The 12,215-nt window shown below is 44.7% G+C and overlaps 2 protein-coding genes across 3 annotated transcripts in view; one reads left to right on the top strand and one right to left on the bottom strand.

Moving 5' to 3' along the window:
- Ush2a (usherin) overlaps positions 1–2,927 on the top strand; it is a 641,642-nt gene extending 638,715 nt beyond the window's left edge. The window contains exon 71 of the mRNA XM_035445085.1: positions 678–2,927. Coding sequence (XP_035300976.1) covers positions 678–767 — 90 coding nt within the window. The 3' untranslated portion in view covers positions 768–2,927. The remainder of the gene's footprint in view (positions 1–677) is intronic.
- A 2,702-nt stretch (positions 2,928–5,629) lies between these two features.
- Kctd3 (potassium channel tetramerization domain containing 3) overlaps positions 5,630–12,215 on the bottom strand; it is a 42,644-nt gene continuing 36,058 nt past the window's right edge. For both annotated transcript variants that reach the window (XM_027418725.2, XM_027418723.2), the window contains 4 exons: positions 11,775–11,871; positions 9,004–9,188; positions 8,788–8,926; positions 5,630–7,198 (listed from right to left, as the gene is read on the bottom strand). In XM_027418725.2, coding sequence (XP_027274526.1) covers positions 6,640–7,198; positions 8,788–8,926; positions 9,004–9,188; positions 11,775–11,871 — 980 coding nt within the window. In that variant the 3' untranslated portion in view covers positions 5,630–6,639. The remainder of the gene's footprint in view (positions 7,199–8,787; positions 8,927–9,003; positions 9,189–11,774; positions 11,872–12,215) is intronic.

Genomic DNA, 12,215 nt, shown 5'->3' with positions numbered 1-12,215 from the left:
GAATAATTGCTACATGATTTTTTTCAAAACATAAATGTACTCAATGTAACAATGAAGATGTAGACAGAACATTTCACATAATCCTCATGCTGTCTAGGAAGGGCTGTTTCCATGGTTACAGAAGGAATGTAGGGTCAGAGGTGCCTGGGACCTAGTCAAGAACACGAATCATCTTTTTGTGCGAATGTGATCATAGGCTTTCCCTGTAACCACTTGGAACAACAGCCATGTGTGTTTCCTTGGGGGTCAGTCCTAGTAAAGGGTAGAGTGCAGAAGGAGTCAGTGGAACCCTGTGACGGTGCCAACACCTGGCAAGTTACCGCCTCATTATGAAATCACGACATTAACCCTGTTGATAAATACAGGGCACAGAGCTTATGTCCCAGCTTTTACTCTTTTTGATTGAAATCTTTTAAATGAAAAACTACATATACAGATTCAAATTTCCCCTCCTCTACAGATCCACCGAGGCTCACAGGGGCTAAGATACTGTACAATGTAACATTCTAGCTGTGTGCTCAACTAGATGGCAGTTCACGTCTGCACGTGTTCCCTTCAATGAAGGGAATGTAAAGGAAGTTCCTTAAACCACATTCTCGTGTTTAATTCACTGAGCATGTTTTATATCACAGTGACAGACAGTGAGTACTGTAACCAGTGACTGGCTTGCTTTTCAGTATGTGGATGAAGAGGAACTAATGAATGCCATCAAGGGCTTCAGCTCAGTAACCAAGGAACACACCACCTTCACCGACACCCACCTGTAAAGGATGGAAGTTATAACATGGGAACATGAGGTGCGTGCTCTGGGCCCTGTTTTTTTCCAGTTATCACAACAAGCCATAGAAGCTGAAAAACAATAAACAATTTTTTTTTTTTAATTTTCAATTTTTCCTAATAGAGACGTACGAGATATTATTTCTCTGGTTGTCTCGAATAAGGAATTCTAGCCACATGTAAATGCTTGCATTGTCTTGCTGATTTTGTGGACATCAAAGGAACAATCCAGGCCATTTCAAGATGGCTCACACTTCTTATCAGTAATGAGAAGTTACGAGTTTAAAACAAGCAAGTCTACTAGGAGGACGACGAAATCCTGTAAGCAGTACCTGCACTGGCGGTCACAGTCCCACACTGCAGCAGAGAACCATCTCTGCACACACACATGGTAAGGCTGTAGCGCTGCTACCCAGAGCTTCCTACAGAGCAGGCATGGCTCAGAAGCGCACAGCTCTCCTAGCTGTTCCTAAGGACAAAGCTCATGTACGCAGGTTGCGCTGTTACAGCTTGAACTAAAACCTGTGAGATCGTCAATCAACTTTTCATAAAATATGAATCTGCTATTCCTGGAAAACAACGTAAGAAACCCTCCTTTCCTTCAGTCTTAAAAGTTCCAGGAAATTCTTCTGAGTTTATGTGACAATATCTTGTGGACCTTTATGAAGGACTAACTCACTTATTTCACTTAAAAGACACTATTTACTCCCACAATCCAACAGTCTAAGGCTGGATTTTCGGGGTGCTGATCTGTCATCCAGACTTGTGGTACAGCAGCTCCTAGTCACCCATTAAGTATCAAAGCACAGATGGCAATGAAACACGTCCACAACTTGTCACTCCTGAAGTGGCAGGGACTCCACAGTGGCTATCCACATCTTACCATGCATTTTCCTGTCTTGCCAAGTTTTATACCTTTTGAAATGGAAACAGAACTGGCCAGTCTTTAGGTTACAGCAAAGGGGGCCTGCCTCTCATGGCTGCAGGTAGGTGCCTATAGTGTTGAATTGCACCAGGATCACAAGGTCCTACATCTAGGCAGCATTTTTCTGTTCAGGAACAAATCATTAGTGAGAAATACTGTCTAAACACCACCTCCTGAGGACATTTTTAATGTCTAGGGACTATGATCCCTGGGAGTGTGAAGGAAACATAGCAATCATTTTATTCTTTGGTGATACTTGCCTGCTATGTGTTTAAAACCATGCAGACAGCTAAAGTTAATCCCTTCTTTTTTAACTGTAAAGACCCCAGTTGAGTGTCTGGTCCTCAAAGGTCACTGAGGCTTGATAGGAACCTCTGGCCTTTCTTTTACCAGTTTTTCCATCTACGCGAGAGCAGGTCAAAACCCTTGCTTGACCCTGGCTTCATTGGGAAGGTGGCGTAATTTCCCCTCTGTCGGCATGCCTCTCTGTAGACTGAACACTGGTGAGAGCTGACTGGATAGCTTCTCCATAGCCTCCTTCAACAAGACAACAGGTGATTCCCTACAGTTACGCCTCATAGGTCCCTAGGACCTAGCTGACCTTGAGGGGAAAACAGGAAATACCCTCCCTTTTAAATCCTCTGACCACATCAGTCTCCCACGTATGGTTCCTGAATACTTAACACGTATCAGAGTGACATCACTGGCCTTTTAACTGAGTAATATGTAGATAAAGTTGGGGTTAAACCAAACACTTAAACTTTGTTTAGATGAGATTTTGCAGTCCTTGTAATTGCTACCGAGTAGATCCATAACACCATAGACATAAGCAGAAGTTTGATATCGGTGTATTAACTCTGTTACATACCTTATATAACTTGCCCAGACTCTGTAACTTGCCCACGCTTACCAGCTTTCTTGTGACACTTAACGACATGAACAAACTTACCTGTGACGATCTTTGCAAGTTGGCTTAGCTGATGCCATGGTAGTTGTTGGACTTCAAACACAGTGCTGTGTAATAGCACCTTAATAAAAGAAAGTTGAATCCAAACTGTAGTAACTTAATACCGCCTGTGTACACATTGCTCCACCGAGAAGCTTGGTGAGTTCCAAGATAAACCCTACATAAAACCAGTCTTCTTACAGCACACAGCAACGGTGAGCAGCAGATAAAACTGTGGTGATAGACCGACTACTTATGAGGTGTTGTTTGTGTTTTCATTAGCTGCCTTATTTTCATCATGAGATAAGGAGTCATGATGCCTTTACTCTTTTGTTCTGTGGCAGGGAGAAACAGCCAGAGGCCCAGCCTGATTCCGGAAATGCCTGGGTCTGACATCTCCAGAGCCAGCTTCTCCGGGGACTCGAACAGCACAGGAGAATTTAGTGCACACACAAGGCATTCATTTGCTTTTCTATAAAACCAACACAGTGGTTTACAATAAACAGATGTACTGTTGAGTCCACTGACAAGTGGCTGGACCCAAAATACCTGTCCATATAACCAGTAGAGACTGGTTCAGACGAGTCTTGTTACCTACTGTGTCATGCAGTGGGGAACAGGATGAATGGATACAGAAAACATCCTTTCCTTCTGGAGCCTTTAAACTTTATAAAACCCTGGGTAGGCACTGGAGCGAGCCATGGTCAAGTAGGATGGAGCTAGTCTGCCTTGTCCAATGGTCTAACCTGAGACCCTTCCCAGTTAGACTGAGGGGCAACTGCTTAGCCTCTAGCCACAATCAATTTCTGGATGTTTGCAAATAGAGGCAGACAACCTGAAAAACTCAATACCCCGTTTTTCTTTCAGTTCTTCTAATGAATAGGCTCTCTGAACAACAAGGTTGGCACCACTTTCTCTACCCTGCTGGAAAACAAGACTAGGTACCACAATGGCTCAAGGGCCCCCCCTGGCAGTAGGACACGATACAAACCTGGTACATGAGCTAGCTTGTCGCAGCCCATTCCCTATGGTGGGATGCCATGCTCAGACTTGGTGCATGGGAGAGGGGCTGGGCCCTGCCCAAACTTATTGAACCGGACTCAACTGACTCCTCATAGGAGCCCTGACCCGTGAGGAGGAGTGAACTGGAGGTGGGTTAGAGGGAGGTGAGGGAGGGTGGGAGGAGGCAAGGGGGGATAGGAAGAGGGATAGGAGGAAGAACCGTGGTTGGAATGTTCCATGAAATCAAATAATAGAAAATGAAAAAAACAAAACAAAAAGTTCAATAAATTTCTCCTTGTCCAGCCAGCCCATGCCCAGGTGCCTGCACTCAGCTAAAAGTTTGATGACTCAAGTGACATTCTCCATGCATACCCAGTGAGGAATTAGCCTTCTTCCCTTATTATTCATCAGGAATATGATCAGTGATTATCAATATTATTATTGGGGTCCAGCACTTGTGCTTCTTGGTATAGGAGGGACAGCAGAACCCCCCACCCAGTCACAAGATAAAAGTGCACCAGTCTACCAACCCACTCTTCCCCGTCTCTGGATGGAGATGAGAGCTAACTGGGGATTCTGACCTTGCTAGTACTGGTGTGGAGAGTCCCATTGCAGGGAAGGGGACCTGCCGAGGCCTCCTCCTGATTTTCAGTCAGGTATATGTGCATAGATATCATCTCAAATCCTGGATGAGCTCCCCAGGAAATGTAATGGGATGCTGGTTCTTGACTAGGGAATCGCTGAGCACTTTCCCAGGGCTGGACAAAGAATTCAACATCTAGGAAAGGCAGGAGACCCAGCTGCCAAGAAAGCAAAAGGAACAGCTTTATCCCTTCAGGTTGAGAGGGACCCAAAGTCAGGGAGTCTGCTGAAGGGAAACGCAGGTTGTATTTTGTAGGTCCCTTGGGTCCTCCCTTCCTATGCCTTCCCACCATTTCTCTTCCCATTGTCCTCTGGGAACAAGCCACTATCTCAGAAGATTTTTGCCTTCCTGTCTGTGTTCCTCTAACTCTCCTTCAACGTGAACTAAGTACATAAAGAACCTAAGCGCTTATAAACCTGTTAGAGCATGCCATGCTACTCTAAGCTCTCATGCTGCCATCCACATAAAAACACTACAACCAGTGAAAAAAGCAAAGGGCAGGTAAACAATGTAGCCGTGATGCATGTAAAGACAGTGTAAACAGATATTTCAATGGGAACTACGTTTCACATACTTCTCAAGGCATATTCTAGCACTCCCGAGCTACACATAAAAAATGACAGAGGCATACCTATTGAGAAACCAGTATGCCGAGCATGTTCTGGTCCGGAGCACACTAAAATCAACTGTGATTCCCTTGCCAAAGTGAGCCCACTACCTGACGCTCAAATTCACCAAGGTTGGAATGGGACTATGGCAACTACATTTAACTCCAGGCAATCCTAATGAGAAAGCCCAGAAGAAACCTAGGTTTTTCAAACAGAATACCTCAGTCTGAAAGCTGGCTCAGCCACTGGCTAAGTTTTACCCTCTGTGGTCTGCTACTTCACTGTGAGATGAAAACAATACTTACCCCACTTAGTAGAAGAACTTACAACAAAACGGCTTGCACTGTTTTCTCCATGAGATACAGATATGCTTCATTATTGTCCTTTAGTCAACCTTGGCAACGTAGGCAGAGCAATCTAGACAAAGGGAATCCAGCACTGCTGTAGACGGAAGACACAAGGCTAGAATGGCAAAATGCTGCAATCCATGCTTTAATCAAGTTACGCTTCATGTTTTTGAGACAGAGGCTCCTGATATAGCCCAGGCTGGCCTCCAATTGCCAGGATGGAGTTAAGGTTCACATCATCTTTCTATGAGATTTTAGTCCCAAGCACCTCCCTCTCTCTAGTGGTCTTCTTACATGGTAAATGCGACGTTTCTTTTTTCCACACACATGGGTCCAGCTGAAACAGGATAATGTTCCCTAAATAACTGAAGACACACCGCCTGCCTTTCTCATTCCATTTAATTGACAAATAAATACAAGGGAATTTTTGTGAAACCACTGACAATATAGTTAATTTTAAAGAATTTTTCCAACTTCATTATACTTCTGGGAGAGGGAATTACACATCATTCACTAGCAAATGCTCGTGGGTTTAAATTTACATTTTCTCCATTGCAGAAATGTGTAAACCATCCAGATTAGATGAAGAAAATGTAGAAGAGCTTTTCTTTTGCCCTCAGAGTTTAAAATAAAGTCAGAACACAGTTTTACGTGTGGAAACATTTAACTCCAAATCTACCATTCCAGTCCTGTGAGACCCTGCAGAAACACAGTGGCTCCTATAGCAGGGCGGCAGGCAGCAAATGCAAGGCTGCCCTTCTGGACAGCCCGCGCTCCCCTCTTGCTAACATTTTACCTCGTCCAGCACGGAGACTTCAGGCTTCAGACACTGGTGATGCATGCTGCATTATCACCAACAACAAGGATGAGAAAATGACCACAATGAAATAAAAAAACCCTAAAGATGTAGTGCACAGTGGAACCTGGGGTCCAATAATAGTGTTTTGAGTTCCATGAGACTGTCACAACATAGCACCTCATCAGGCATCAGGTAAACACTTGGCAATCACAAGGGTTGGGAGCCACATTCTGGGGAGAGTCTTACTGCTAAGTACCTCTGCAAGACAAGCCCTGGGCAACTGCCCTGGGAAAAGGGCCCACTCATTGCCTCACATGCTCTAAGGGCGCTGGGACGACAAACAGGAGGGGTGGCAACACGGGAAGACCCCATGTGCCCGCAGGGGTAGGGTCACGTGCACCGTCGAGGGACACACCACTGCACCCCCTTGGAAGAGTGTGCTCTGCTCCTGCCTCAGGAGAGTCGGCCCAGAAAACATGAACCAGGTCAAGCTGTATCTTATAAAGTTTTGATGTAAAAGCCAATTTACTAAAACCCAGGCAATTTTGTTCTTCATGTAAATCTATCAAAATTATTGTGCACTGTGGTGAGTTCACAAGCTGTACTCTTGGCCCGAGGAATCACTTTTTTTGTGCCGAGGTGACGGAGTGGTCTTAGTTGGAGACGGGGATGCCGTACCAGGAGAGTCGGTCCCTCCATCAGAGGTACTTGGTGAGGATGCCAGGTGGGGAACCTTCTTTCTTCCGAGGAATCCTCCTGCTTCAAACCCTTTCTTGCGGAACTCCACTTTCTGCTCGATCTCATCCTCTGAGGATCTTTTCTTGGACTCTGACAACCCGTCGGCTGTTTTCTGGACTTCTAACCCACCATCCAATTCTTTCACACATCTGAGCTCTGTCCCAGGGGACTTCCTCTCAGACATAGTGCATTCCCCCGCTGCCCCTTTCACTTCAGCCTGCGTTGGACCCATGTGACCATTTTCTGGAAGGACTCTGTCTATGTTTCTGTTGAGATTAAGAGTCTGGAAGTCCCTGTAACTGTGGAAACTCTCAGTCCTCCTTGCTCTAGCTAACAAAGGGCTCTCTCGGTAAGGCCGCGTGGCACCATAAGTAGCTGCCTCATGGATGGTCTCATGATGCTGGAGCTGAAGGCTGGAAGACAGATTTAAAAATGACAAGTTGTGAGTTCGCTTCAAGGTCTCAGGAGCGTATCTCAGCAGTTAAAACTGCCAACTAAAACATCATAAAAACACGGAAGGCACATTACTATCCATACCTGTATAAGGATGTATTTGTCAAGCTGCCCGTATTACAAATTGCTTAATACTATACACATACATTCACAATCAAGCAAGTGTTCTGAATAGCAGGGGAAAAAGGAAAATAGAATCTAAAGCCAATAAGGAATTAATGTAATTCAATATTTGGCCCTTGGATTCTCAGAATTGGAAAGTTTTTTTCATATGGTTGAAAATGGCAAAGTATCTGATAAAGTACACAATACCTTATATGAAATTCGACAAGATAACCACTTTTGATTAGTACTGAACCTGAGCAATAAGAACAAAACCGCCACAACATATCCAGTTGATATCTGATCTTTCTAATTCAGGTAAGCATGATGGCTATTCTTGGCTGTCAACTCGACTCTATCTAGGATGAACTAGAGATGGAGGGCACGCTTGTGATGCAGATCTTGCAGGGGAAGGCACACCTTGAACCTGGGCCACACTTTCTGCTGGGAGCCTAGATAAGGACAATGGAAGCAGGAAGGGCTTGTTCTTTGCCTGCCTGCCTTCTCTTTGTCAGCACATCCATTCCCTCACTGGCACTGGAGCCGTCTCCTTTGGGATTCCAACACATACAGAAGACCAGCTGAGACACCCAGCCTTGTACTGAGCAACCACTAGATTCCTGGGCTTTCCGTTCACAGATAAGTCATTGTTGGACTGCAGCCTGTAAGTCATTCCAATAAATTCCCTTATAGAGAGAGATCATGTATCTATATCTACACACACACACACACACACACACACACACACACACACACAGATTCGTTCAGTGACTAGGGAATCCTAACCCAGTGAGTTCCTGATCACACAATAGCATTCCTATTCCAGCTACAAGTCATTTCCTACAGCGGTCAGAACAATAAATGTGCCACAGTCTCAGGCATTTGAACACTTAGTGCCCAGCTGGTGATGCTGTCTGTGAAGGCTTAGGGGGTGTGGTCTTGCTGGGGGAAGTGCGTCACTAGGGCCAGGCTTTGGGAATTGAAAGCCATGCACCATTTCCAGTACATTCTCTCTGCCTTGTGCTGTGGTTCAGGACGTGAGCCTTCAGCCTCCTGCTCCAGCCACCATGGCTGCTGCCTGCTGCCATGCTTCCAAAGAAAATTAAAGTTAAAAGGCAGAGGCAAGTAAGGGTCAGACTCAGCGGTCAAGACCATGGTAGGCATGTATGAAGTCCAGGGGTCAATCACAGTACACGCCACATACACTGAAGACGACAACATTTTCTTCCCTTGCACTTTATACATGTACAAAACTGTCAGAGAAAAAAGTCAATAAAAGTTTAAAATATTTTCCTGTGAAAAGAATGTACCATGCAAATAAAAGTGTATTCATACTTAAACAATTCAGTATCAATGAATCTGACTTCAAACTGTGCTCTGCTCACAGCATCACTCTCCCCGAGCGAGCATCAAGTCCCTTTACGATGTACTGGCTACTCTCACCCACCTGGAGTTTGACTCTCGGAGGCGGCTGTGCTGAAGCACAGACGCGGCAGGACTGATGTTGGGGGTGGCACAGCGCGATGTGCTCAGGTCACACTGGTCTAACAGCTTGAGCAGCTCTTCCTCAGTGGGGCCACCGGCATCTTAGGAGAAAAGCATTCATTAAAATACAAGGTCAAAGGTCAGCTTGTGACAAACATCCTACTGTGTGGTGACCTACCCTTGTCCTCACTCTTGTTGACCATATCCATAGCCGTGGTCAGATCCCACATTTGGATGCTGCCATTTGTGTGGCCTGTGAACAAATAGCGCCTCGGCCGAGAACCCATCCTGCTGGAGCCCTCACACTCTCTCACGGTGAACGACGATATAGTGGTGCAGTCAACAGCCTGGATCTCACATATCCTGCAAAGACGGGATGCTTGTAGACCCAAGGATCAATGACATACATTGGATAGTTGATGACTGTATAATTCATTGAGTTCTTATTTTTAGAGTCACGCAAATGAACATGTATCAAAAAATAGTTTTAAAATGGTCAAAGAGAGTTGACAGAAATTCAAGTCTTGTTTTTCTGAATGAGAAAAACTTCTTGGACATTATAGTGTGTTCTCAGCTCAAAGATAGATATGATTTAGTCACAAAAGCTATCTTGGGAATGAGGAAGTCTTCAGAAGGAAGATGTGAGGAAACAAAGAAAAAGAAAGGGGGATAAGAAATAAAATACACCGATGTTGAAAAAGAAAACCACTAAAGTTTATATACAACTTTTACAAGGTAAACCCATACAAGCTCCAGAACTCCTTATGGGAGAAGCAGCTCAGCAGCAAAACAGGCACAGCCGGCTGGGCAAGCACCTGCCACGCCCATGCCATGGGGAGGCAGATGAAGCCCAGTGGGCAGGGCCAATGGAGCAGCCAGTCCTGTGGGCCACACAGGCCACACACACTAGAGTGGCCCAGCTGGGGTACACATGACTATTTCCCCAGGTGTAAGGGCTTCTCTGGCCACCTATAGGGGGCACCATAACCAAGCCTCCTAGGGGCTGGCTACAGGTGACCATGCCCCAGGGTGTGGTCAAGGTGATGTCAGGGTGAAGGTTAGGGAACCTTCATCGTCTTCACTGCTTACTGCAGCTAGGTGCTCTGTAAGTAGGATTAGGGTATATTTATTAGGGAATATGCCTGATCTGGTTACATATTTGTGAGTCACGTTCGTATCCGCTTATAGCCACCGTTAAAGACATTAGCAGATTAGGTGACTTCTCCTTCATTTCAATTGTTAGAACTTTGAAAACAGCTTAATTTTACATGTACGTGTGAGTGCCTGTGTGCATGTCTGGTGCCCCACGAGGGCAGAAAAGGAACTCCCTGCAACTAGAGTTACATACGGATGGCTGAGCTGCCCACCAGGGACGCTGGAAACAGCCCAGCTCTGCAAAGGCAGCGCCATCTCCCACACTCAGGCCTAGTACTGCAAGAACCTAAGATGGCTATGGATTTATCAATTTTTATTGTTTGTCATGATCAGAACAATCCTTCCCATTATTATTCATGTGATGATTGATGTTTATTTATATTTGTAAAGTGACTTAAAAATTTAAAAATATCTGTTTATGATATATTTTTAAAATACAATAAATCAATGTTACTATATGCACAAGAACAAATGTGGTTTTGCCATGGTCTCCCGCCATGAGATGAAGTCCTTACTTCTCTATAGGATAGCTTCTGACCTAGTCACTTTCTACTCTTCTCCACTTCCAGGGCCCGGAATGGTCAGTAAGTTTCTTCACAATGATAACTCAATTCTATGAAGCAACTTCCGCCTGTTCTGTTACTATAGTTTCCCTCTGATCAAATTCATTTTCTTTTCTTTTCAGTTTTTTTGAGACAGGGTTTCTCCGTGCAGCTTTGGAGCCTATCCTGGCACTCTCTCTATAGACCAGGCTGGCCTTAAACTCACAGAGATCCGCCTGCCTCAGACTCCCGAGTGCTGGGATTAAAGGCGTGCGCCACCACTGCCTGACCTGAATTCATTTTCTAAGAATACACACACAATCTGTGGGGTGGTTTAGACACATTAGTCATTTTCTAGAATTCAGTCATTAATTACTAATGACTACATGCAATCTTGATGAAAATAAAGCCTACCCAATCTCAGAGTTTATCTCTGGAAAACGCCATGTAGCAGAGACATGCCAAAGACAGGCAATCAGAGACTTTAGAAACATCAGCAGCACCAGCAACACTGAAAGGAAAGCCCTGTCTGCTTAACAACTACTAGGAATTTTGCTTGCTCACTTGTCTGGCAGGCAGAAAACAAACAGCAAAACCAGGGACAATGGTATTCGAAGTGAAACAGAATGACAGAAGAGCTCATTACTACAATGTTCATGGAGTCAGTGACTGCAATGACTTCTGTTCCTGTTTGTGACACTTTACCATAAGGCACACCCTGCAGACAATGGAACCTAATCAGTCAGACAACCAATGAGGTCACATAAGCTGAATTTACATAGCTAATCAAGGGTCGTATTAGGACTTAGTACATCTGTCTGCCTTGAAATCCACTGTGATCACCATTAAAATTAGACAAAAGGTCATCTCCGAAGACAAAGGCAGAAAAGAAATTGCCAGCAGCCTCAGGACCAGAGTGGTGACCCTGCCATACAAGCACAGGACCCAGGGAGACAGGCCATTCCAGGAAGAGTGAGGACAAATGTGAACTGAGACATGACAGCTAATCGGGAGCTATGGCAGTCACACGGGTCACATGATCATCCGCCAAGGATGACCTTACTTTTGTTCTAGGTAGAGATGGTCTTGACCTCTAACAACTCATCTGAGAGACACGAGTAGTGTATATGCCGTTTGTGCATGTTGGGAAATGCTTCAACTCAAAGGTTTCTTCCAGCTCTAACAAACTGCACCTGCATGCTGGGAGTCAAAAGCAATTTCTGAAGATACATATCCTTCTGTGAAGTGTTACCTTTTTCCAGTTGACGACAGCCTGACAAACAGCTTGTTAGTGATGGGAACAACTTTCTGGATAAACACTTGTTGATCATCTCGTTCTCCAAAAGGCCCTGTGTCAGAAAACAGAAAGGTCAAACAAGGATGAGAAATGGTTTCATTTATAAAAGCACACTAACAATCCTCTGCCCAAACTACTGTCAGGCACTAAATTATTGCCATTACAAGCAAAATAGCAAAAGTATGTCAATCCGCATTAAATTTTACAATAGAAATACACAATATTTTTTAAAAAGTGTTTCTCTCTGTGTGTGCAAGTGTATCCATGAGTGTGTGAATATGTGTGACTGTGTTGGTGTGCGTGAGTATGTGTCTGTATGTTAGTGTGGGTACAAGTATGTTAGTCACATGTGGGTATAAGCCCACAGAGGCCAGGAGAGGACCCCAAGGAGCTGCC

The sequence above is a fragment of the Cricetulus griseus genome, chromosome 5, assembly GCF_003668045.3.
Source record: "Cricetulus griseus strain 17A/GY chromosome 5, alternate assembly CriGri-PICRH-1.0, whole genome shotgun sequence".
Lineage (NCBI taxonomy): Eukaryota > Metazoa > Chordata > Mammalia > Rodentia > Cricetidae > Cricetulus > Cricetulus griseus.
Note: the sequence above shows the minus strand (reverse complement) of the source record. Positions and strands in the feature narration are given on the sequence as shown.